Below are 27,437 nucleotides of genomic sequence, written 5' to 3' on the forward strand. Positions count from 1 at the left end.
TTGTAAGTCGCTTTGGATAAAAGCGTCTGCAAAATGACTAAATGTAAATGTAAATATATTATGCATTGTATATAGCTCACACATTTAGTGGCTCAGGCTTAAAGAAATTAAAAACTTCTGATTGAATTAAGCGTTCTTTCTGCCTGGTTTCTTCTACAATCTCCATTCTCCCAGCAATATTGAATAATAATGTTGCGTTCCAATCCCTAGATCTTTAAAGATCGTAACATTTAATGGGGGCTCGTCCGGGATAAAATAATGATCATAATGATCTAATAAATATATTTCCCGTGATATTGAATATTGCTGGGGTAGAGAGTAGAATGACCGTGGCTTTAGTAATTCGTTGGAGCATGTTTTTTGAGGCGTGACTGGTTGACTGAGTGGTTGGCGTATATTTCGGCGTAATTATGGCTGATTTTGATCTGGAGACTTTTGTTAGTGCACCGTCTATCGAGAAGCTTGATAAATGTCGAAAGAATGATTTGATAACTCTTGCGGCTCATTATCAAATTTCGATTACGACGCAGCAGCTGAAAAGAGAGAAAGAGTGCTGTCATACAAAGGTTGGTGGAAAAAAAGGTTCTGGTGTTGCCTACAGGAGTCGAGGAAGAATCTCCTGGAGCCGATGTTCAGGTGGCGTTGTTAGGTGAGGAGGAGCAGGGTGGGGATGCTGAGGTAGAGGGTTCCGAAGCCAAAGCTTCCCTGCCGCCCTTCGAACCTTTTTCTCCGGCCTCTATGGGGTCTGGAGGTGATGCGCGCTTTAAAGTTCGTTTGGCGCGTGTCCAAATGGAAGCGCATGAGAAGGCAGAGGAACGTCAGGCGGAGATGAAGTTACGACTCGAAGTTCGTAAATTGGAGATTGAGGCGGATAAGCAGGTTATACTGCGTGAACTTGAGTTGAACGCAGCTAAGAATGCACCTGCCTCACTTGTCGCACCGTTGCAAATTGCTGGTGCTCCGTTGGGGCCTGGACCGCCGGTGACCACCTTTGATGTAAGTAAGCATATCTCTCTTGTTCCGCAATTTCGTGAAACAGAAGTTGATTCATATTTTAGTGTATTCGAGCGCATTGCGTCGGCACTAAATTGGTCTAGGGAAGTGTGGCCTTTACTTTTACAGTGTAAATTAACGGGTAAAGCCCAGGAGGTGTGTGCAACTCTATCTTTAGAAGATAGTTTAAATTATGATATGGTAAAAGTTGCAATCCTGCGTGCTTACGAGTTGGTACCAGAAGCCTATAGGCAGTGGTTTAGGAATCATAAGAAAACTTCTAGTCAAACCTTTGTTGAATTTGCCCGAGAGAAAGGTGTTTTATTTGACAAATGGTGCGCATCGAGTAAGGTTACAGATTTTAAGACATTACGAGAACTTATTCTTCTAGAAGAATTTAAAAACTGTGTGCCCGAACATATCGTTGTCTATTTGAACGAACAAAAGGTGTCGTCTTTATCACAAGCTTCTGTCTTTGCAGACGAATTCGCGTTGACACATAAGAACGTTTTTACTCCCGTTCGTTCTGATAAAATTGCGCCCGTTCCTCTGAGTAATCAGTCACGTCCGAAATTTTTTGCACCGAAGTCAAGGGAAGACCGAGAATGCTTTTATTGCCATAAGTCTGGCCATTTAATTGCTGACTGTTCCGTGCTGAAACGGAAACAGCAGAGCTCGGTGACTAAGAGCGTTGGTTTTGTGAAAGCTGTGGAGGTTGACAATGCTGAGCGTACTGGTAGGCTAGATCCTAGTTATGAGCCGTTCCTGATGGAAGGGTTCATTTCCTTTACGGGGAAGGTTACAGATCAGGTGAAAGTTAAAATACTTCGTGACACTGGAACTACGCAATCTTTTGTGGTTGTACATTCACTGCCGTTTTCTGAACACACTTTTTGTGGCAGTAATGTGTTGGTACAGGGTATAGAGATGGGACTCGTTAAGGTTCCGCTACATCGGATACATTTGCAGTCTAAGCTTTGTACAGGATTTGTGAACATAGGTGTTCGAGACTGTCTGCCTGTGAAAGGGGTAGAATTGATTCTTGGTAACGACTTGGCTGGGGGAAAGGTTTTTCCTGTGTTAGAGGTTTTTGATACTCCTGTTGTGTTAGACCAGCCTGATGACTTGACTGAGATGTACCCTGCAGTTTTTCCTGCTTGTGCTGTCACACGAGCTCAAGCTCGTAAAAGAGATGGCTTCGATCTGTCTTCTTTTATTGCACCTATTTTTGCTAACAATGTTTTACCACAAGTTGAAAGTAAAGCCGCTGAAAAGTTTTCTCCTGTTAGTTTGAACAGTTTGAAGTTGCCTGTGACTCGTGACAAAATTAGTTCTGCGCAAAGATCAGATGTAACTTTGCAGAAGTGTTTCTCTGTTGTTGTTCCTTTGGAGCAAGCACAAAAGAGAAAATCTGCTTATTTTGTTGAAGATGGTTTGTTAATGCGCAGATGGTGTCCTGATGTCAAGGATGATTCTGAATGGGATGTGGTGTATCAGGTTGTTGTTCCTGCGTGTTGCCGACAGCAAGTCTTATCGTTGGCTCATGATCATGACTTGTCTGGACATTTAGGAGTTAAGAAAACGTATACTCGGATCCTGAGGCACTTTTTTTTGGCCTTGTCTAAAAACTGACGTTGCTAATTTTTGTCGCACCTGTTGCACTTGTCAGATTACTGGTAAACCGAACCAGGTAATTCCTCCGGCACCGCTCGTTCCTATTCCAGTTGTAGGGGAACCGTTTGAACACGTTATTGTCGATTGTGTTGGACCCCTACCTAAGACTAAAACTGGTAACCAATTTATGTTAACGATCATGTGCAGTGCTACGTGTTTTCCTGAGGCGATTCCACTGAGAAAAATAACAGCATCTGTTGTTATCAAAGCACTTGTGAAATTCTTTTCTACGTTTGGCTTACAAAAGTGGTGCAAACTGATCAAGGCACTAATTTTCTTTCTAAACTTTTTTCACAAGTTTTGACTACTCTAAATATTTCTCACAGAGTGGCAAGCGCTTACCATCCAGAGAGCCAAGGTGCGCTTGAACGTTTTCACCAAACGTTGAAAGCGATGCTCAGAAAGTACTGCAGAGACACTGGTAAGGATTGGGACGAGGGAGTACCGCTAGTTTTATTTGCAGTTAGAGAAGCTGTGCAGGAAAGTCTTGGATTTAGTCCTGCCGAACTTGTGTTTGGACATACTGTCCGAGGTCCTTTGAAAGTTTTCAAGGAGCGCATTTTGTCTTCTGACTCCAGTTCGAAAATGAATGTTTTGGATTTTGTCAGTAAGTTTCGTGAACGGTTACATAAAGCTTGTTCAATGGCGAGGGATTCATTGACTGTTGCTCAAGAGAACATGAAGTGCCGTTTTGATCACAAATCTGTTCAGCGTTGTTTCAAAGAAGGTGATCAAGTGTTAGTTGTGCTTCCTATTGTTGGTTCTGCTTTATCTGCGCGATTTTCCGGCCCTTACAAGGTGCTGAGAAAGTTGAGTAACACTGACTATGTGATTAGTACTCCTGACAGGAAAAGGAAGTCTTGTGTTTGTCATGTAAATATGTTGAAGGCATTTCACAGTAGGGAATTTCCTCGAGTGGAAGTTCCACTCGTAGAGGATGCTGCTGTTCCTGTTCCAGTCTTTGTAGCCACAGCATGTGATGTAGGTGCTGCTTGTGTTGCTGATGTTGAGGATGATTGTGTGGTGTCCCGTCATATGTATCAACAAGGTGCTAGATTTAAGAATTCTGAAGTCTTAAATGATTTGTCATCTTATCTATCACATTTATCTGAACAACAAAGAAATGATATTGTGCATTTGATTGATTGATTTTCCTTCCTTGTTTAATGATGTTCCTTCTCGTACCACAGTTCTGCAGCACGATATTCGAGTGGGCGATGCTACTCCGATCAAACAGCATGCATACCGTGTGAATGTCGCGAAGAGAGCTGTTATGCGTAGTGAAGTGGATTATTTGCTTGAACATGGACTTGCTAAGCCTAGCTGTAGTCCTTGGAGTTCGCCGTGCCTATTAGTCCCGAAAAGTGATGGCACCGCTCGATTTTGTACTGACTATCGAAAAGTCAATGCGATTACTATTCCAGACTGTTTTCCTTTGCCGCGTATGGAGGACTGCGTTGACAACCTTGGGTCTGCTCGATACGTCAGTAAATTAGATTTATTGAAGGGATACTGGCAAGTACCCCTTACCTCTCGTGCATCTGATATTTCTGCTTTTGTGACTCCCGATAGTTTTCTACAGTACTCGGTTATGGCGTTTGGGATGCGCAACGCGCCCGCGACATTCCAGCGACTCATTAATATGGTGCTTTCAGGGGTTTCGAACTGTAATGCTTACTTGGATGACTTGGTGGTGTACTCTATTGACTGGTTAGAGCATATCTCTCTATTACGGACTGTATTTGAGCGTCTTGCTAATGCTTCTTTGACTGTGAACTTGGCAAAGTGTGAATTTGGCCAAGCAACTATTACCTATTTGGGTAAAGAAGTAGGTCAAGGTCAAGTGCGCCCGTTGGAAGCGAAGGTTACAGCCATTGCCGAATTTCCACCTCCAACTACTCGACGAGAACTTCGCAGATTTCTTGGCATGACTGGTTACTATCGTAGCTTTTGTAAGAACTTTTCTACTATTGCTTAACCTTTAACGTCACTCCTTAGTCCATCGTGTCAGTTTTATTGGTCTGACAAATGTCAACATGCTTTTAACTCGATTAAAACTCTGATGTGTAGTGCTCCTGTCTTAGTGGCACCTAATCTGGCTTCTAAATTCAAACTAGAAGTAGATGCCAGTGCGGTTGGTGCGGGTGCCGTGTTGTTGCAGGAGGATGAGGATGGAATTGATCATCCTGTCTGCTACTTTTCGCGAAAGTTCAACAAACATCAAGTCAACTATTCAACAATCGAGAAAGAAGCTTTAGCATTGCTTATGGCTCTCCAATATTTTGATGTTTATATTGGATCTAGTACTTATCCCGTTGTTGTGTTCACAGACCATAATCCTTTAGTTTTTCTGGCACGTATGTACAACCAAAATCAACGCTTAATGCGTTGGTCCCTAATTGTGCAAGGTTACAATTTGGTCATTAAGCACAAGAAAGGTGTAGAAAATGTGATTGCTGACGCTCTATCTAGAGTGTAACTGTGAAGCTCTAGAGAATTGAAATAAACTTATTGTATATAGTTTATTCTTATGGGAGGGAGTGTTACGTGCCGCGTGTGTTTTTGTTTCTTTTCTCTTATTTCTATCAATCTGTTCTCTAGTCTGTCATCATTGTTCTTAGGTCTCTGCTGGTTGGAGGAGACTGCTGTCAATCATCATTAAGGGCGTCGTTCCTGCAGCCAATCCGAAGTCACCCTGCTGTTTAAAGATCTCCCGGCGTGTCACGCTGGATAGCTCAGTGTGTGTGTGTGTGTTCAGGTGTTTTGAATTAGTTTGTTTCGGCGTTCGTATCACATATGTGTGAGCTTAATACTTGTTGCTGCGTTATCGCAATTTTGAGCGGAGTGTTGATAATAATTACTGTTCTTTCTTTGAATGGGGAAATGAGGAACAGGTTAGCGTAGTGCGCGCCCTAGGATACATCTTGCCCGCAGTTAACAAGTGTTAGACACACTAGATGAGAGGTGAGCGTCTCTTTTGTATTTTTGTTTGTAGTTAGTGTAGTTTAGTTGTGGCGTCGTATACGCCGAAGATGTCGACTTTGTTTTCTGCATTTTTCTTTGGTTAGTTAGGTTAAGAGGGTTTTGGGGACTTAGTTTAGAATATTTATGTTTTATTATTTTTATTGATTTGACGCCTCCTTCGTTCCTCAGGTTTTCCTAATGTATTAATGTATTCTTATTATTTTTGCTTTATATATTATGCATTGTATATAGCTCACACATTGTTTAGTGGCTCAGGCTTAAATAAATTAAAAATTTCTGATTGAATTAAGCGTTCTTTCTGCCTGGTTTCTTCTACAATCTCCATTCTCCCAGCAATATTGAATAATAATGTTGCGTTCCAATCCCTAGATCTTTAAAGATCGTAACAAATGTGATCAGTGCAATGGATGATGGGAAATGCAGTCCAGTGTGATGTATGGTGTGAGAGTCAATGTGGTGAGCGAGTGACCTCTGGTGGTGAGTGAATGGAAGTGCATGGACAGGATTCGTGACATCATCATTACTGTATAATTGAGAACTATCAATTTTATCATTTGTTAGACTTTAAAATAACAACTTCTAATTTAAGTGAACTTAAAACAATCTTCACGTAAACCCATTATAATAAATGAAGAAGAAAAGTCTCGTACATCTTCAATGGCCTGAGGGTGAGTAATTTAACAGCAATTGTTTCAATTTTGGGTGAAATATCCCTTTAACGGGATCCACTGTCACCATGGCAACCACACTATACAATGGTAAACCATTATACCACATATCGTACATGAGCGCAAAACCTTATGTTTAACACTGTAAGTCTATGACATAATGAAATAGAACTATATGTAACATGTTTTGTTATATAACCTTAAAAACAACATCTAATGTTTTTTTGTTTTTTTTGTGTGTGTTTTTATACTTTATTTGTTTTTCTGCATGTGACATTTAGAAATAGGCTGATGTCAGAGTATTAGTAAAATCTAGGATCCTTTCCTTCTGCCATCACTTTGTAAAGCTTCACCAAAGGCATCCACTTGCAGCATACAATAGCAGCCTGAAAGAATAAAACAAGAAGATGTCTTGGCTGGCTATTTGATGCAGGTTCAAAGTGTAATGAAATGCTTTATTATTTGTTTTGTAGGTCAGAAAATTCACATATCAAAAGTTGGCATCAGCACGATTAAATGTCAAACGCCTACACAAGCATATACACACACTGACATTAACACCCATTGCTCATTACGATGCCACTATAATGTGGACACAATTCTAGCTTTCCCCCCCCCCACATATTGTTATAAATAAGCCTAACTGTTATTAATTGACTTAGGATGGTAAACTTAATTTAGTTGCAGGAATTAAAAAAAACGAAAACAAAAAAACCCTAAACAGGCAACAGTTCAAAAACAAGAGGCTAGTAGAACAGGGAGAAAATATAAAAATAAAATAATTCAATTCAATTAAAATCTCTAAATTTGGATAAGCAGGAAAACAAGACCAAGTCACACTGTCACTGCAGACAAGTTCCTTGTTAACTGCCAGAGCAAAGATTCAATCTGACACAGGACTGAAAACAAGAGGGGAATAAAAAGAGTGATGAATAAACTAAAACAGGTGTGAGCCCTGATGAGATAACAAGGTAAAAAGAAGTTCAGGGTAATAATAGACAACAAACAAAAACACCATGCGTCAGCCCTGTGAGCCAGACAAACAAAGGACACAACATAAACACTAAGCTGATCAAACTGGCGTCCTAACAGTTTACCCTGGTATTGTCGTAAAACTGGAACTTTTTGTATCTTACAACAGTCACTGGGTTCATTGACAAAAGATAACCAAAAAGAAATTCTGCAGAAATAACTTTCAGTATGTCTGTTATTCATTCTTTCATGCATGCATGTATGAATGTATATATGAATGTATTTATTTATTACCAACTATTTACATTTGCACTTTGGTTTCATAATGTTAAAGCTTTGTGACTTTAAAAGGAGGACTGTCAAATCAGAGTATGGTTGTAAATATCAGGGTAAAGTTATGAGGAATTATTGTACAACCCGAATTCCGGAAATGTTGGAACGTTTTTTAAATTTGAATAAAATGAAAACTAAAAGACTTTCAAATCACATGAGCCAGTATTTTATTCACAATAGAACATCGATAAAATAACAAATGTTTAAACTGAGAAATTTTACACTTTTATCCACTAAATGAGCTCATTTCAAATTTGATGCCAGCTACAGGTCTCAAAAAAGTTGGCACGGGGCAACAAAGGGCTGAAAAAGCAAGAAATTTTGAAAAGATTCAGCTGGGAGAACATCTAGCAACTGATTAAGTTAATTGACATCAGGTCTGTAACATGATTAGCTATAAAAGGGATGTATTAGAGGCAGAGTCTCTCAGAAGTAAAGATGGGCAGAGGCTCTCCAATCTGTGAAAGAGTGCGTAAAAAGATTGTGGAATACTTTAAAAACAACGTTCCTCAATGTCAAATTGCAAAGGCTTTGCAAATCTCATCATCTACAGTGCATAACATCATCAAAAGATTCAAAGAAGCTGGAGAAATCTCTTTGCGTAAGGGACAAGGCCTAAGACCTTTGTTGGATGCCCATGGTCTTTGGGTCCTCAGACGACACTGCATCACTCATCGGCATGATTCTGTCATTGACATTACTAAATGGGCCCAGGAATACTTCCAGAAACCACTGTCGGTAAACACAATCCGCCGTTACATCTGCAGATGACAACTAAAGCTCTATCATGCAAAAAGGAAGCCATATGTGAACATGGTCCAGAAGCGCCGTCATGTCCTGTGAGCCAAGGCTCATTTAAAATGGACTGTTTCAAAATGGAAAAGTGTTCTATGGTCAGACGAGTCCAAATTTGACATTCTTGTTAGAAATCACGGATGCCGTGTCCTCCGGGCTAAAGAGGAGGGAGACCTTCCAGCGTGTCATCAGCGTTCAGTTCAAAAGCCAGCATCTCTGATGGTATGGGGGTGCATAAGTGCATACGGTATGGACAACTTGCAAGTTTTGGAAGGCACTATGAATGCTGAAAGGTATATAAAGCTTTTAGAGCAACATATGCTCCTGTCCAGATTACGTCTATTTCAGGGAAGGCCTTGTGTATTTCATCAGGACAGTGCAAAACCACATACTGCTGCTATTACAACAGCATGGCTTCGTAGTAGAAGAGTCCGGGTGCTGAATTGGTCTGCCTGCAGTCCAGATCTTTCACCTATAGAGAACATTTGGTGCATCATTAAACAAATACGTCAAAGACGACTACAAACTCTTCAGCAGCTGGAAACCTATATCAGGCGAGAATGGGACCAAATTCCAACACCAAAACTCCAGAAACTCATAACCTCGATGCCCAGACATCTTCAAACTGTTTTGAAAAGAAGAGATGCTACACCATGGTAAACATGCCCCCGTCCCAACTATTTTGAGACCTGTAGCAGGCATCAAATTTGAAATGAGCTCATTTTGTGCATAAAATTATAAAATTTCTCAGTTTAAACATTTGTTATGTTATCTATGTTCTATTGTGAATAAAATATTGTCTCATGTGATTTGAAAGTCTTTTAGTTTTCATTTTAGTCAAATTTAAAAAAACGTCCCAACATTTCCAGAATTTGGGTTGTATTTGTATTATATTGTATTTGTTCATCACACCCACACTTTAGGGAACAAAAAGTGGTACAGAATATTTTTAAACCGCAAGGAAACAAAAACAACACAAAGTTTTACTAAGAGATGCACCTGGAACAGTCAGAAAGAGTGAGAGCAGTGTGAGAGCTTGAAGTGTTTAAAAACATGGGACAGAGAATTTTAAAGTGAAAATCAAATGCGTATTTACAATATTCACATTAGACTTAAAACAACACAATAAAAACAGGAAACCTCAGGCTGTTAAAAGCATAGAGCACATAACGCCATACCCTAAAACAGTCCAATGAGTCCCAGTGTGTTGATTGTCTCAAATGCAAGTGTCCAACCAAAGCCACTAGAAGGCAAGCCTGCAACCTTTAGTCAAAAATGTGTAACAGAAAGGAGACCAGAGGCCATTTTTTATTGAATGGATGTCAATGGAGGAGAGGCTTCACTACGCTGATAAGCGTATCATTTAATGAATGAACAGCCTATTGCCTAATCTTCAACATTTACATCTTAGACTTTACCACGAAAAAAATTCTGTTTTATAAGAGAAGTCACTGACTTTTTGCGGTACTTCTCGTTCATTCCTATGGTATCCATAAACAGTGATTGAGTGTCGCACAAAGTTAAGGCTGTAATGTGATTGGTTATTAAAGCACATGTGATCCAAGTTGACCGTTACGCTTTCTCCAATAGTAAGTATTACAGACCCCCTCATCTCCCAATAGTAAGGCAATCTCTGGTCCAACAGTGTATATACAATCCAATAATGTTCATTTCCAATTTCCTGTCATGTGATCAGTGATCGCTCTCATGACAGGCAGCCCCAGTCTCATTTAAAGGTATATATACATTAAAATAGGTAAGAGGAATAAAATGGCTAAGACATCATGCAAATCCATAAAACTAATATATATATAAAACCATCATAATACATATTGACTGGATTAAAACATGTGTCCTGTGTGACAGTGTCACAAGACAATGCAGCAATTCTCTCTGTTCCTCTGTTTACTTCTCAGTTTTTGTTTGTTGAGGTCAGCTGATCCATGTCTCGTCTACTTGTAGAGATATCAGAGGTTTAATTACAGACTGGTGTAATGTTTTTAAAAGAACAGTTTCTTAAATTTTGTTTGATATATTTAAGAGTTCAAAGCTTTTCCTGGAGGTGGTAAAAAGCCAAATGAACATTGTCATCAGTGTAGGAGGAAAAAAAAAGACATCAAAGAAGAAGCCTCATCAGATAGCAGAACCGGATAACAACAGAGACAATTTATCAACACTATATTTGTGACAGCACCTACAGCATGATCTCACATGTGGGCCGGTCTATAGAAGCATAAAGGAACACACTGAAGCAGGTGCATCGCATTCACATGTGAACTGTGGAAATATCTCTCTCCTCTCAAATCAGTCAGAGAAAGTCTGAAAAGAAGGACTTTAAAGAAGAGGCCACTTTGAGGTACAGTATTTTAAATACAGATATTAATTTGAGGAAAATGCATTTGTTTGCAAGAGACTGTGGAAAAACATGCTTTTATTTGTCATCGTTTTGACATACAGTAGCTGACTGAATGTTAGAATTATGTCAAGTGACATTTATTTCTACACTGTACACTGTAAAAAGTGATAAGTTGACTTAACTTAGGAAACCCGTTGCCTTAAAATGATTAAGTACATAATAATAATAAAAAAAAAAAAAAGTTAAGTGAACTTGACAATTCAATTAACTTATTTTATAATTATCCTTTACTTAAAAATTTTAAGGCAACGGGTTTCCTCAATTTTTTTAAGTTAAGTCAACTTATCACTTTTTACAGTGTATAGCACTTTATACAGATATACAGATACAGATTATTTCAAAGCAGCTTCACAGGAATAAACAGCAAACTAACTTTGTAATAATGTTGTAAAATGAATCATTTATGAAAATAATTCATTTGCACTAGACAAGAAGACAAAATTGACATTATTCAGCTCAGTTCAGTTCAAGTTTTGTTCTCATCCGTTAGTGTCAGTGCAGTTATATTAATACTATTTTTAAACAATTGTTTAATGCTTAAATACTGTTGGATATAAATTGTGCCTGAGCATGGCTTTCTTGAGAGAAAACAAACACTTTATTTTCCATTTATTAGTATTTTAACGAATGAGTTGGATTGGTCTTTATCTAAACCAGTGCTTCCCAAACCTGTCCTGGAGGACCCCTAGCCCTGCACATTTTGTATGTCTCCCTTATCTGACACACCTGATTCATCTCATCAGCTCCGTTAGTAGAGACTGCAAGACATGAATCAGGTGTGTCAGATAAGGGAGACATACGAAATGTGCAGGGCTAGGGGTCCTCCAGGACAGGTTTGGGAAGCACTGATCTAAACATTTCCCCCCATTTAATACAAGTATATGCAGTCAGACTTTTACATGTGCAGAAATACACCTGCAGTGCTGTGTAGGTTTTGCAGTGCGTTCAGCAAGCTGCTGAAACAAGGACACAAAACGCCTTTCATTTTTCGTAAAGATCACTGTGGTATCATTATCTTATCTGCTATCTATACAGAAGCAGCCATGATGCAGAATCATTTACATAAGTTCCCTCGTACACACGCTTCTAGGTAAAAGTTTAGCATACTTTTTATGGTAATATACTAATAGTGCAAACTAACTGTAATGTTTTCTGACACTTTGCACATTGAATCAAATCAATGTACTATACTTTATATGAAATTCAATTAGCTGGACTTTAGAGAGTGTTTTTTTTTTTTTTTTTTTTTAAACTAGCTGAAGTAGGACTTCAGTACATGTTAATCATTTCATAATTACTTCTGTTTTCTTTGAAATATGGTTAAAAATGGTTACTAAATTGAATTTCGATTGACATTATATGAAATTGAATTGTATTGTATTAGCTAACAGCATCAAAATAAGTGTACTTAAAAGCATGACAAAAGATGATTAAAACATAGTGAATTAAAATGTTCTTTAAAGTAGAACTTTGAATTTGACATTGTTACAAAGTGCACTTTTTAAAAGAAATGCGTTCATGAAAGTGATGGTGGCATCATTAATATTACAATATTTGCATGTACAGTTTTTATTTAAAGTACACTTGTTTTCACAGGGGGATGAGCTTTTGTTTTGATATGCAAATTTATTTTTTTCTTCTCTTAAAAAACATTGGAAGTACTGTGTGGTTGTTTTCATTTTAGATGTTCAGATCTGAATTCTTTCCATCTCTCTTTGCTTTCAAGGTCAGTCATACAGTCATGAGTGAGTCCATGGATTATTTCCAAAATTTTACTGAAGATTATGATGATGCGGAACCTTGTAACCTGGCACAGTTCAGCGAACAGCAAGTGACCATCCCAACATTTATCTACTCTCTAATTTGCACACTCGGCGTGCTGGGCAATGTTTTGGTCCTCCTAACGTACGCCTTCTACAAGAAAGCAAAAACTATGACCGATATCTACCTGGTTAACGTAGCACTGGCGGATCTGCTCTTCGTCATCTCCCTTCCATTGATCATCTACAACGAACAGCATGACTGGAGCATGGGCACGTGGGCTTGCAAGTTTCTGAGAGCAGCCTACAGCATCAACGTGTACAGCAGCACGCTCCTGCTGGCCTGCATCAGCGGCGACCGCTACATCGCCATTGTGCAAGCCAGACGATCGGTTCGAATTCGACAGCAAGCTCAGGTGTACAGCCGTCTCATCTGCTTGGTCATATGGCTGCTTGCTTTTATCTTGTCTCTGCCTACACTTTTATATTACCAGGAGGAAAACAAGGAATGCATCCTTAACTTTGAAGAGCACAACCTTGCCAGAATCATGAAAATCCTGATTCCGAGCATGCAGATGGTCCTCGGGTTCTTGGTGCCGTTGATGGTCATGATATTCTGCTACTCGTGCACCATGGTGACTCTACTCAAAGCACAAAACTTCCAGAAGCACAAGGCCATCCGTGTGGTCCTGGCCGTGGTCTTCGTGTTCGTCCTTTGCCATCTGCCTTACAACGTGGCGCTTCTCATCCACACCAGTAAACGGTTCAGTGAGAGAGTATGTGAGGAAGAACAGGTGACTCTGATGACGTTGTCCATCAGCAGGAGTGTGGCCTACCTTCACTGTTGCTTGAATCCCATTCTGTACGCCTTCATCGGGGTTAAATTCAGGAGCCACTTTTGTCAGATCTTCCAAGACTTGCGGTGTCTGGGGAAACGGTACATTTCAGGACGCTCCTCTCAGCAGACCTCTGAGCTGTACATATCAACAAACAAAACCGTTGTTGGACAGATCCATGAGAACCCATCATCATTTACAATGTGACAGAGCTTTTTTAGTGTTTGTTCTCAAGGAAGCAGTGATCTGTGGATTGTTTGTTTGGTGCTTGGTTTGAGTTTTATGAAATGCCGAAATGAAACTGAAACTTTTGGTAAACTTTTTGGCTTCAGAATAAGGTTCCATTAATGCATTAACTGACATTGACTAACAACGAGCAATACATTTATTACAGCATTTATGAATTACATGTCATCTCAGGTCCATTAAATAATATTCACATATTCAAATTTTTAGAAATGCATTAGTTGGCCAAATGTTGGAGGGAAAAAATGTATTATCATTGTTAGTTCATGTTAACTAATGTAGTTAACTCATGTTAATAAATGGAACTTTATTGTAGTGTTACCTCTTGTTTTGAAAGTACTGAAAATATAGTAAATATTTTTGTTTTCTAAATGTTGTCCTATTCAAATGCTTTTTAACAGTAACTTTATTGTGGGCCGACTATTACAACCCATACCTGATTTGCAAGGCAAATACATATCGGGAAATGCATATCAGTCTTGTCAACAATATGGTATTAAACTATGAGTGTTAAGGTAAAAAATGCATTCATCTTGTAAAAGTCTCAATATAATGCATTATAGAAATATTAAAAACAAGCTTTAATAAGAAAACCAAACCATGTAAAGTCTACCGAATCATTGTGCATTGCATTATATATTTTGATAATAAAACTAAGCATCTAAATATCATCTTACAAAGACATATTATTGGAGATATAGAGTGACGACTGACATTTATATCATTTAAAGCAAGTATTTGCTATACTGTAATAAAGATCCCATTGGATTACATTATAAGCTAATAAAATAAAATTTGGTGAAAGAGCATTGCATTGCAGCAAAATACAGGTGTGTGTGTGTGTATATAAAGGTTCAATAAACTTTTGAAAATTTCAAAACTCATTTTCAAAAATTGATTTTTCTGACTATTACCTCATATGTCAGGCTTTACATGGGTCAACATAAAACCTTTAAATATTAAGAAATCTACGATTGCCTGAGTTCACAGTGCTCGATGAGATCTGCTGGACAGGTTTATGAAGTGATAAAACAGTGTTGTATTATGTAGCATTGTATTGCTGTATGACTTCTGGAGTGTTAGACAGGGACTTTTGGACTTGTGGTTGGAAAGGAGGCCCTCTATCTAAGCATATCTTTACAAACTGTAGACACTGACACGCTTCTTCTTCCTCTGAATATAAATGTGCACACACTGAAAGTAGTGGGATGTTATCTAAATCAAACGAAATGGGTCACAGAGCAAAACACTTCCAGAAAATGCTTAAACAGAAAAGCAGAAATGAAACACTTTATAAATAAAACGTCATGACATGACCTGGAGTAACATCATATTCACGAAAGCAGGAAACATTACAGGAGGAAAACCCTGGTGAAAGAGACTTTTCAGCCATTTCAGCAAAACATAGGTCGTCTCTCCAGGAGTTTTACAGTATCTATTTAAATGATGCTTATCTTAGTTCCTCATACTACATCTGTGAACAGCACATTGAGTTTGCATACAGATGCAATATGGCATCATAAAATGCCCAAATTTAAATTACAAATTCACCAACCAGTTAAATGAATGGTAAGTTTCTAGGTCATTATTATTATTATTATGCTTTTTAAATATATTTTAAAATGTAATTTAGCTGAATTTTCACCACATGATCTTTTGGGAATCATTCTATGATGCTGATTTGCTTCTCAAGAATCATTGCTTCATATTTCTGTGGAAACCATGATATAGTATTTTCAAGGATTCTTTGATGAATAGAAAGTTTGGTAACACTTTAGAATACTGTTAATGAATAACTACACAAGAACACATGAGTAACGCAATATTAGAACTCTAGTAACTAACAAGCAACTCTGATTAATGAATTAATAAGTAATAGTGCTTAGTCGAATGTGGTAGTTCACTTTTACCTAATCAGTAAATATTATTTTTTTCATACCTCCCCAAGAACTACTAAGAACTACTGTATACAGGTTGATAATTAATATGAATAATACGTAATGTATAATTCATTCTCAAGTAAAGGTCATGGTAACCCACTAGTAATGACTCAAGCATTACCAAATTCTTCAGAAGGAATTACTAATTATTTGGATCATTATTCTAAAGTGAAGATCATGATAATTATCTTGTAATTTCTGAAGTCATTGTAAACTTTTGAGGTTTTTGTAAGGTCCTGGTTAGTAATTCATTTAGCTAGATTTGGTAACACTTAAATCATTACTAGTGGGTTACCGTGATCTTCACTTTAGAATACTGATCCAAATAATTAGTAGTTTCTTCAGAAGGATGTAGTAGCACTTGAGTCATTACTATCCAAAACCTTACACATATCTCAAAAGCTCACAATGACATCGGTCAATATTAGGAAGTTATGATGATTTTCACTTTAGAATACTGATCCAAGTAATTAGTAGCTCATTTAGAAGGATTTGGTAATACTTGAGTCATTACTAGTGGGTTACCATGATCTTCATTTTAGAATTAATTATTCATTATGCATAATTCACATTAATTATGATCCTGTATACAGTAGTTCTTAGGAGTTCTCAGGATATATGAAAAAAAAACAGTAGTTATTGGTTAGCTAATAGTGAACTACCAGTTTCAACTTAGCGCTATTACTTAATAAATCGTTAATCAGAGTTTCTTGTTAGTTAATAGTAGTTACTACAATGTTAATAGTGCATTAGTCATTTGTTCCTGTGTAGTTATTCATTAACGATGGAACAGTATTCTAAAGTGTTACAGAAAGTTTAAAAGAACAGTATTTATTTTTAAAAATAGAATATTTCAATCAATTTCACTGCCCCAAACTTTTCAGTCTTTCACCTTCAATATTTTTAGTGGTCCTGTGGTGTTGTGAATGCATTTTTGTAGCATAAATGTTCCACATAGTTTCTCAACTCATACATCTATAATAGCAGCCACAATTCAGGACACCTCGTGTCCAAATAAAAAGGGGGATGAATTGGAAGATTTTCTTAACCCTTAAAGTCTTTTTAATGTTGCCCGTGATAAATTCTTCAGCATAGGGTTCAGCAAGATTATCTGTGATATATATACTTTATTATGTTTCTACTCAGAAAGAAAAGGGAAAGGAGTACATAAACACACCTTTATAATAAAGAATGTTTCAATATGCATTTCAGTATTTTTGTGAACAACTGTCCAGGAAAAAGTTGTAACGTCTCATGTTAGAGTTACAGCAGTCTTACAGCAACACTTAGGACTTGAGCCATCTGTAAAGCAAGCTCTCTTATTCTTATCATGAATAAATAAATTATGAGTAAAGCATTACTCTGCGCTTGTGATACATGGAACTTACATAAAACACAGAATCAGTGATATAAGTAGGGAGAAAAGGGCATATGTAGAAAAAAAACATATCTCTCCAGGATACGAGCAGGTATCGGGTTTGAGGTTTGGGAGCAGTGAGAGCGTGTAACATGGCATTGATAACCATAGAGCAATCCTTAAATCCTGAAGTACACAATAAATTAAAATATTCAAATGCCATCTCAATGTATTTTTGGTTGAATGTTAGTTTACGTGCATCATCAAATTCATCCCATATGTCTTGCGGTGTTTTCTTGGGCAGAATGTTTGTGGCTATGCCAAAATTTCCAGGCTGAATAATACTGACCTACAAGAACAGAAAAATAAAATAATGCACAAAGTAATGTCCAATTTGTAATAATAATAATAATAATAATAATAGAAAAAAAAAATAGTCCATTTATGCCTTAAACATCAATGAAAATGTGAGTTTCCCTTTAAAAGAACGACTCAGGCCTTACCTTAACTCCAAAGCTGGCCATCTCTACTCTCAAGCAGTCTGCAAATGCTTCCAGTCCCCGTTTGGATACACAGTATGCTCCCATGTTCAGACAGTTGAAGAAAGAAAAGATACTTGACACATATAACATACGACCTAAGAATGAATGATGAAATTAAAAGTAGTAGTAAGTAAAACTCTCAGTGAGAAAAAAGTTACAATTCCAGTCACTGGCGCGGTAGTACCCTTTCAAAAGGGCACACTTTCTGCCTTTTTTTTTAACCTCTAAAGGGTGTATATTGCTACCTTAAAAGTATACATTACATGAAGTCTACATATTAGTACCTAAATGGCAAATATAAGTGATCAACTGAAATTATCAAGGCATTTTTAAATGATCTGCATCACTCAATAAGCTTTTCTGTTTGGCTGATCAGTGTCAGAAACAGCGTTTATTTTGACAGCGCTAAGAACACTTGAGCTGAGCGCAGATGAGAGCATAATCTCTAAATCATTTATTTTAAATGTTGCTGCACTATATACCGTTAGCCTCTATGTCATACGTCAGTGTACTGTATGCAAAATTAGCATTACCTGGAGTTTATTTTAGAAAACATGATTCCCAGATCACACAAACTTACCAGTTTACTTCCTTTTTAGTCATGTTTTTAACTATATGTGGAAAACACTATATAATAGGATTACATAATCAAGAAGAATCAGTTTGTTTAACAGATTTTCAAATTTAAATGATTTTTTTTTTTTCACAGATTAATTTTAGAATTCATTACTTCTAATTTCGTAAATACATCAAATATCAATTACATTGTAGCAATTGTTGTGCATTTTATTTAAACTAAATACCGTAATATCATATATATCAGCTCTAGACCAACATGCTGTCGAAGCTCAACAGAAAATACAAATCAGTCGACCACTTGTGAATATTGCCTATTAAAAAGGTACTACCCCAGTGACAGTGTACAGTCAAAGAATAATTTAAATTGCCCCATTATGCCATTTTGAATACTGCCTTTCATGCAGTGTGTAATGTAGCTGTATGTGAATGTAAATGATAGTGCATGATAAATAATGCTCTATCATGACAACTCTCGGAGGGTTTGGCCTGTTATGTAGGGTTATGTACATGACAATGTTAATGCTTTGGTTGAACACATCATTTTTGCTTGGTTGGAACAGCAGCTGCGCTAATTTTGTCTCAGTATTGGCATCCCAAGGTAACTACTGTACACAAGCTTCAGTCTGGATCCAACCCTTACAAAGATCTGAGATGACCGAGCACCTGAGAAGAGATGATGCCAACCCCTCAGATGATGCCAGCTCTCAAACAACATACAAAACTACCAAACTCTGCAATAAGTTTGATTGCAATATATAATCTTTGCTGTTAATGGTGTTCGCTGTCTGTTTGATTACATGTCATTAACTGCATGATTTTTACTCTACATTTCTGCCATATGGACATCAACTTGACAGTCACCACTGATAAGCTATTACTAAATATAATATAGAAACTTTAATTTTCTGTAAAGCTGCTTTGCAATGGTTTGTAGCATGAAAAGTGCTTTACAAATAATCTTGAATTGAACTGAATTGAACTGATGTGTCTGGTCTTGTCGGAATAGATCTGCTACGCTGCTGCTGCATCCACAACATGCTGCATGTATGAAAAACTGCTGCTGCACATATAACATATGAAATAACCCCCATATATGGCATACATGAATCACCCCACAGCTTTATTTAAACCTCTCTACTTAACCGGTCACACACATTCAACATGTTTGTAGTTTTTTTTTATTCGTGTTTGTAGTTCTTAACCAAAGCGCAATGGATTGTGGACAATATTAGCCGTTAGAGTGTGCACGGATCCACACTTCAAAAATCTACCTGAAATAGTAGACTTTTGGCAAACTCCTTTCAACATCCCAGCAGTCACACAACATAATAAGATGTTGATATTTATTTAAATTTCGGTTGTGACGTCTAATGTCAATGTTAATTTGATGTCCAATACCGACTGCTGATGTTGATATTTCTTGTTTTTAGGTTATGTAATCAAAATCCAATGTTAAGTCAACGTCAAATTGGTGTCAAATACTGATGTCAACTCGACTTTCATTCTCAATCAAAATTCAACGTCTGTCCAATGTCAATCTGAACTTATATTGATGTCCTGTGCCTGCTGGGATACTATGCTTTGGGATAATCTCACATTCTAGATAGTATGAACATTGGGATGTAGAGTGAATCTTAGAACTGCTTTGAACAAATCGTTTGAGAATCATTGGAAAATGAGGTAAAAATAAATGCATTTTATGAGAAAACAAGAGTTTTTTGATGTTGCATGCATGTAAACCAATTGTAGGAGATTCCCAAAACAATATTAGGAATCTTAAAAATGGCACAATAATGACTTTAGTACATTATACGCTATTTAGAATAGACAGCGCCAATGACCTTTGGATGCTCTGACAAGTGGCAAGAATGGGATAGTGACTCTGATGGCACCAAACAAGTTAACGTCAGCCATCTTCTGGAAGTCCTTGGCAGTGCTCCACTCGGTCTCTCCCCAGTCGCTGATTCCAGCATTATTTACCACAGCATAGAGGCCTGAAAAAATTACAACAATATACAGAAAAAGAGGGATTTCATCCTTGAAATTTGAAATACTATAAATAAGACACTTTGAAGTGTTTAAGTTACCCTTCTCTGGCAAATTTGCTTGCACAAAATCCTTGGCCAAGCTGACATCTTCATCTTTGGTCACATCCAGCTGGAGCACCTTCATACGGTCAGAGCCTTCTTCAACCAGACTCTGAGCCCCGGGACCCTCAGCACATAAACATCCGGCAAACACTGTGAAGCCCATGCGGTCCAGTTTCTTTGCAAGGAAATGTCCAAATCCACTATCACAACCTGTAATCAACACCGCCCGGCCAAATCCATCCGACAAGCCATTTTCTCCGTGGAATACCGTTTTAGCCCAGAGCATGAAGCAGATGACCAGACCGATATATGTGTAAATGTGTTCATCACTCAAACAGTTGTAGGAAATAAGCAGGACGGTCATGCCGAAAAACACTGGCTTCATTGTGAATTAGGAGCTCTGATTGAGGAACCTTTAATTGATGAAACAGAAAAATGATATGAAAATTTTGAAACTGAAAAGAGCATCAAAATACAAGTGGGTTAAGGGACCTCGCAATATTAGTAGTTACATAAGATATCATGCATGTAATATGCATCGTTACAGCATTATTTACCTTGTTTTTTCCTTGTGGTATCTGTTGACATGCAAACACACACACACACACACACACAAAGATGAATAAGACCGCACTCTACTGCAACCAGGTCATGCACAAAGACAGATTGATCAAGCGATTAAGAGCTGTGATCAGATTTACTGTAAACTACAGGCAGGAAATTAAGAAAATCAACAGATATACAGACACAAAGTTAAACGCCTTGGCACAAGCTGATTGCTTCACGCTGCATATGCAGTCGATGAGCTTACTGCCTTGCATTTATATGGCTGGCTAGTATTCACTTGACATTCCTGTTTGTTAATGACTCACATAGTGCACGTTTCTACCTAGGTAAGTTTGAGCTATTGGCTCAGACTCACATAGTTATTTAGGTCATTAGTTAAATAAACCTAAGGTTTAGTGATGGCGTTGTGAACCAGTGAAGCTTTCAACCCAACTGTATCGGAAAAAGGTTCATTACTCAAAGCTTTTTTAAAACGGTTCATGCTGTGGCCAGAGGTGTAAAAAGTACTCAACAATTTTACTCAAGTGAAAGTAAAGATACTCAGTGAAAATTTTACTCAATTAAAAGTACAAGTATCTGGCCAAAAACATACTCGAGTAAAAGTAAAAAAGTACAACTTTAAATTGTACTCAAGTACTAAAAAAGTAGGTTTTGTTAAAGGGAGAAAAATACAGGTTATTTGTATAGCGCTTTTCACGATACAAATCGTTGCAAAGCAGCTTTACAGAAAATTAAAGTTTCTACATTACATTTAGGAGTAGGTTATTGGTGGTACAGTAAAAATCATGCAGTTAAATTATATATATATATGACTTTGATTTATTAGATGAACACAAACTAAGATCTAAATCATCTAAACTAAATCATCATTTTTCGTATAACAGGTATGGGACGTCCAAAAATGACGCTTCAAAAACTACACAAAGTGAATATGACAGTAACTCATACAACCCCTGTTAATGAATCAGTGTCTTCTTAAGTGAAACAATGAAAATTACAAATACTAATATTTTAAACTTGACCGTCGTGTTCACTTTGTGTGGTTTCTGAAGTGGTCCTGTTCCCTTGCATTATACGGACTAATAATCTTTGCTTGTGTTCATCTGAAAAAAGAAAGTCATAAACATCTGGGGTGACATGAGAATCTTAATTTTCGGGTGAAATATCACTTTTAATAACAATGTGATGCAGAGGTTAGAAACATATTCCAGACAGAATGCAAGAATGGGTTGAATTAATGAAGAGAGTCATAGAATTAAAACATACAATATTAACGATTTGAAAGGCCACTTTTTTGTGTTGTCTACGTCACTGTCTAAAAGGATAATTAATCTTTTAATTGTTTATTTGGGGAATTTTTTTGTGGGGGCTTTTTCTCAGGAAATATTGCTACATAATTATTTGCGACTAATTATATGAATTAATGAGCAAATCGTGTAATTATCAAGATTAAGAAAATATACACTAAGAGTCCAAATTCCTACTCAATGCGTCATATAATGACATTATTAATACAACTTATCCACTACCTGGTAAGAACGTCACTAAACATGAATTACAATTAAGTAAACGTACAATTTTCATTTAAACACTTTTTTGGAGATTTGTAACATTTAATTAAAAAAAAGAATTCCCACAAAAATATTAATTATATTAAAAAAAAAAATGTATCAATGATTTTATTTGCACTCAATCTTGTGCATTCAGCCAATGTATTACACAGCTAATGGCTCTATCAAAACAAAGAATAATGAATAAACTTTTTTGGGGGGAAAACGCGACTTTGCTACCTCAACATGCTTCCTCAGATTTGATGGTGAACTTTTGAACCCAGACATTTACCTGATGAAAGTCATAACTGAAGCAGAACTGTGTGTGTGCTTGATGCGTGAAAACAATGATCATTGGTTCTCATGTCAAGCACGCACGTTTGAGCTTCCGTTTCCCGTATTTAATGTGTATAAGATAACATAAAAATGTAATGTACTTTTTAAGTTGAAATAAAATTGTAAGGAGTAAAAAGTACTGTTTTTTCTTCAGAAATGTAATCAAGTAAAAGTACAAGTAGTCAGTTTAAATTGTACTTGTACAAAGTAAAAATCCCACAAAATAATACTTAAGTACAGTAATCAAGTAAAATTACTCAAGTATTTTACACCTCTGGCTGTGGACATCTTGTGGTCATAAAAAAATGAATAACACCTTCCAAAGTGCTGTGATTCATTACATCTGCTGGTTTCACATCTGGTTGTACTACTGATTCCTTGTTTTAATTTATTGTATAAAAATAATGGCCATTGTCAAAGTCATTCATTTGTGTCTGTACTGCCACTAAAATAATTCAAATAAATCAAACATTAACTCATGAATTAAATCTGTGATCTGTCAATGTTAACTCCTCAGTCCTTAGACTGTTATTTCATGGGCAAAGTTCAGTTGACCTTAATATATAAATTAGGATAAAAAGAAAACAATGCTAACACATTATAATGTAATATAATGTAAAGGAAACGGCGCAGAGGTTCGCTTGTTTGAACCAGATACTGAAGCAGTCACGTGGTTTTCAGGCAAATGAAGCTTCGCACGTCATAGATCACATGCTTTTGGCAAAATGAATCAAGCTCCGATACAGTGCTTCAATGTGAAATGTGTTGTTTTTTTGATACAAGCTTCGAAGCCTCGGTGTCGAGTGTCACATCACTACTAAGGGTACAGCACCCAGGTTCACATTGTTAAGCCACTAGTTAATTTATCTGGGCTCCATTAGCCCAGAAACACATTTAACTCAGGTCACTAGTTTAAGCTATCTGGTCAACCGATCAGATACACACAGCGATAGTTCACTAGCGTTAAGCCATTCGGCAAAGCCAGCCCAGGCTCACATAGATAGCCAACACACGGTCTCACGGCTTTCCGGAGCAGCAGCAGTACATATGTTTTGGCAATAGATCTGCTTGTTCTGGGGGGTTTTATCTTTTATATTCCTTCTGCCTTATAGGAATTATTTTAAGCATATTATTGTATAGCAGCAGCATACATAATAAATTATTTTGTTTTCTTCTTCCAGCTTTGTTGGGGGGTTATTTTATATGCTATTTGTGCAGCAGCAGTATGTCTTAAATACTCAATGTGTGTTGGCAGTGTGTGTACACAACCACCCAATAATGATAAAAAATCCACCAGCCCTTTTTTTAATCCCCATAAATCATAACCAGTGTCTCAGAACAAGCAGTTTCTGAATCTGTAAAGTGTGACGTCACATTTTACATGCCCCGACACTGCTGTATTAGCAGAGACCCCACCCTGAGTGAGCCACAAACAATCCGCCATGTTTATCTGCTTGCTAGTGCATTTAAAAGCAGCATTCGAGTAAGAATTGTCTGCTTATTAGAGCTACAGAAATGATTTATTCAAGAGCAGTGAGTGATTTTCTGTTTTTATTTTATTGTTTGGGTCATATTAACAGAATAGGTACTGCATTATTCTGCTGTCACTTAATACACAGATCTAATATAAACGCATTTATTTCTTTCCCAGCTTTTTACCTTCACAGACATAACCGACTGGTTTTTTTTTTTTTTTTTTTTTTTAATTCGTGTTAACAAACTTGTGTGTATTCAGAAATTCAGAAAGAAAGACTTTCAATTTGACAGTTTTTGCTTCTTTTATTTACATATATATATATATATATATATATATATACAGTGAACACGTTATTTTTATATTGCTCTTCAGGTCACTTACTCACCCACTCCTAGTTAGCTCTGCTGTTTTACTGTCTCTGTGCTTCATTTACAAGCTTAAACTAAATATATACGGATCATATTGCTTTAGAGTAGGCCTCTGAAAGAAGTCTTTAACAAACTATTAATTTCAGCTGTACACCTCGTTTCCTCTTCTCTCCTCCCAAGTGCAAACTAAAATCAAACACTAGCAGGCCCTAGAGAGCCAACGCTCACAAGTTGGCACATTCTAAATTGATTCTTTTGAACAGATCATTTTGAAAAAATGATTCAGTGTGAAGAGCTTTGTTAAATCAGACTCATAATGAACCACTCGTTCATGATTAACTGTCAGGTGTTCCCATTTTTTCTGTAAGAGCGGGCGCGGCCATTTGTAATTTTAAAGGGTTAGTTCACCCCAAAATTAAAATTCTGTCATTAATGACTCACCCTCATGTCATTTCAAAACCGTAAGACCTTCATTCATCTTCGAACACAAATTAAGATATTTTTGATTGGTGCTACCCGCCATAAATCATAAAATTGTTATTTTTGTTTTCTTTGCGCAAAAAGTATTCTCGTAGCGTAGCAAAACTGAAGTTGAGCCACTGATGTCACATGGACTGTTTTACCGATGTATTTACTACATTTCTGGACCTGGGGACATTTCAGTTGTGTTGCTGTCTATGGGAGGGACAGATAGTTCTCCAATTTCATCAAAAATATCTTAATTTGTTTTCCGAAGATGAATGAAGGTCTTATGGGTTTGGAACGACATGAGGGTGAGTAATTAATGACATAATTTTCATTTTGGGGTGAACTATCCTTTAATGTGTCTGGCTTCCGTGTCAGCCACTTTCAGCTATTTTTTAGCTGTACAAAACAGCTCATTTTGCTGCTTGATATTGCAAATTGGTGTTTCTTACCATAATACTTTTATGTATTGTCTTAATTATAAACACAATTTGACAGTTTATTGCATTTTGTTATTCTTCTCGTTATTTCATGGGCAAAGTTCAGTTGACCTTAATATATAAATTAGGATAAAAGAAAACAATGCTAACACATTATAATGTAATATAATGTAAAGGAAACGGCGCAGAGGTTCGCTTGTTTGAACCAGATACTGAAGCAGTCACGTGGTTTTCAGGCAAATGAAGCTTCGCACGTCATAGATCACATGCTTTTGGCAAAATGAATCAAGCTCCGATACAGTGCTTCAATGTGAAATGTGTTGTTTTTTGATACAAGCTCAAGCCTCGGTGTCGAGTGTCACATCACTACTAAGGGTACAGCACCCAGGTTCACATTGTTAAGCCACTAGTTAATTTATCTGGGCTCCATTAGCCCAGAAACACATTTAACTCAGGTCACTAGTTTAAGCTATCTGGTCAACCGATCAGATACACACAGCGATAGTTCACTAGCGTTAAGCCATTCGGCAAAGCCAGCCCAGGCTCACATAGATAGCCAACACACGGTCTCACGGCTTTCCGGAGCAGCAGCAGTACATATGTTTTGGCAATAGATCTGCTTGTTCTGGGGGTTTTATCTTTTATATTCCTTCTGCCTTATAGGAATTATTTTAAGCATATTATTGTATAGCAGCAGCATACATAATAAATTATTTTGTTTTCTTCTTCCAGCTTTGTTGGGGGTTATTTTTATATGCTATTTGTGCAGCAGCAGTATGTCTTAAATACTCAATGTGTGTTGACAGTGTGTGTACACAACCACCCAATAATGATAAAAATCCACCAGCCCTTTTTAATCCCCATAAATCATAACCAGTGTCTCAGAACAAGCAGTTTCTGAATCTGTAAAGTGTGACGTCACATTTTACATGCCCCGACACTGCTGTATTAGCAGAGACCCCACCCTGAGTGAGCCACAAACAATCCGCCATGTTTATCTGCTTGCTTGCATTTAAAAGCAGCATTCGAGTAAGAATTGTCTGCTTATTAGAGCTACAGAAATGATTTATTCAAGAGCAGTGAGTGATTTTCTGTTTTTATTTTATTGTTTGGGTCATATTAACAGAATAGGTACTGCATTATTCTGCTGTCACTTAATACACAGATCTAATATAAACGTACGATTTCTTTCCCAGCTTTTTACCTTCACAGACATAACCGACTGGTTTTTTTTTTTTTTTTTTTTTTAATTCGCGTGTTAACAAACTTGTGTGTATTCAGAAATTCAGAAAGAAAGACTTTCAATTTGACAGTTTTTGCTTCTTTTATTTACATATATATATATATATATATATATATATATATATACAGTGAACACGTTATTTTTATATTGCTCTTCAGGTCACTTACTCACCCACTCCTAGTTAGCTCTGCTGTTTTACTGTCTCTGTGCTTCATTTACAAGCTTAAACTAAATATATACGGATCATATTGCTTTAGAGTAGGCCTCTGAAAGAAGTCTTTAACAAACTATTAATTTCAGCTGTACACCTCGTTTCCTCTTCTCTCCTCCCAAGTGCAAACTAAAATCAAACACTAGCAGGCCCTAGAGAGCCAACGTTCACAAGTTGGCACATTCTAAATTGATTCTTTTGAACAGATCATTTTGAAAAAATGATTCAGTGTGAAGAGCTTTGTTAAATCAGACTCATAATGAACCACTCGTTCATGATTAACTGTCAGGTGTTCCCATTTTTTCTGTAAGAGCGGGCGCGGCCATTTGTAATTTTAAAGGGTTAGTTCACCCCAAAATTAAAATTCTGTCATTAATGACTCACCCTCATGTCATTTCAAAACCGTAAGACCTTCATTCATCTTCGGAACACAAATTAAGATATTTTTGATTGGTGCTACCCGCCATAAAATCATAAAATTGTTATTTTTGTTTTCTTTGCGCAAAAAAAAAGTATTCTCGTAGCGTAGCAAAACTGAAGTTGAGCCACTGATGTCACATGGACTGTTTTACCGATGTATTTACTACATTTCTG

At 37.1% G+C, this 27,437-nt stretch overlaps 2 protein-coding genes across 2 annotated transcripts; one reads left to right on the forward strand and one right to left on the reverse strand.

Annotated features, from left to right (window-relative positions):
• The first annotated feature begins 10,531 nt into the window (after window positions 1–10,531).
• ccr6b (chemokine (C-C motif) receptor 6b) lies at window positions 10,532–14,562 on the forward strand. The gene is made up of 2 exons (XM_058749533.1): window positions 10,532–10,776; window positions 12,563–14,562. Exon 2 carries the CDS (start codon window positions 12,578–12,580, stop codon window positions 13,637–13,639), a length of 1,062 nt encoding a protein of 353 aa, XP_058605516.1. The 5' UTR covers window positions 10,532–10,776; window positions 12,563–12,577; the 3' UTR covers window positions 13,640–14,562.
• Window positions 14,563–16,961: 2,399 nt separating this feature from the next.
• Window positions 16,962–24,564, reverse strand: zgc:113142 (uncharacterized protein LOC503524 homolog). The gene is made up of 6 exons (XM_058749956.1): window positions 24,502–24,564; window positions 20,744–20,764; window positions 20,184–20,599; window positions 19,938–20,090; window positions 17,479–17,612; window positions 16,962–17,324 (listed from the first exon to the last, which is right to left on the reverse strand). Exons 3-6 carry the CDS (start codon window positions 20,569–20,571, stop codon window positions 16,962–16,964), a joined length of 1,038 nt encoding a protein of 345 aa, XP_058605939.1. The 5' UTR covers window positions 20,572–20,599; window positions 20,744–20,764; window positions 24,502–24,564.
• Window positions 24,565–27,437: the final 2,873 nt, after the last annotated feature.

Source organism: Onychostoma macrolepis, chromosome 17, assembly GCF_012432095.1.
Source record: "Onychostoma macrolepis isolate SWU-2019 chromosome 17, ASM1243209v1, whole genome shotgun sequence".
Classification (NCBI taxonomy): Eukaryota; Metazoa; Chordata; class Actinopteri; order Cypriniformes; family Cyprinidae; genus Onychostoma; species Onychostoma macrolepis.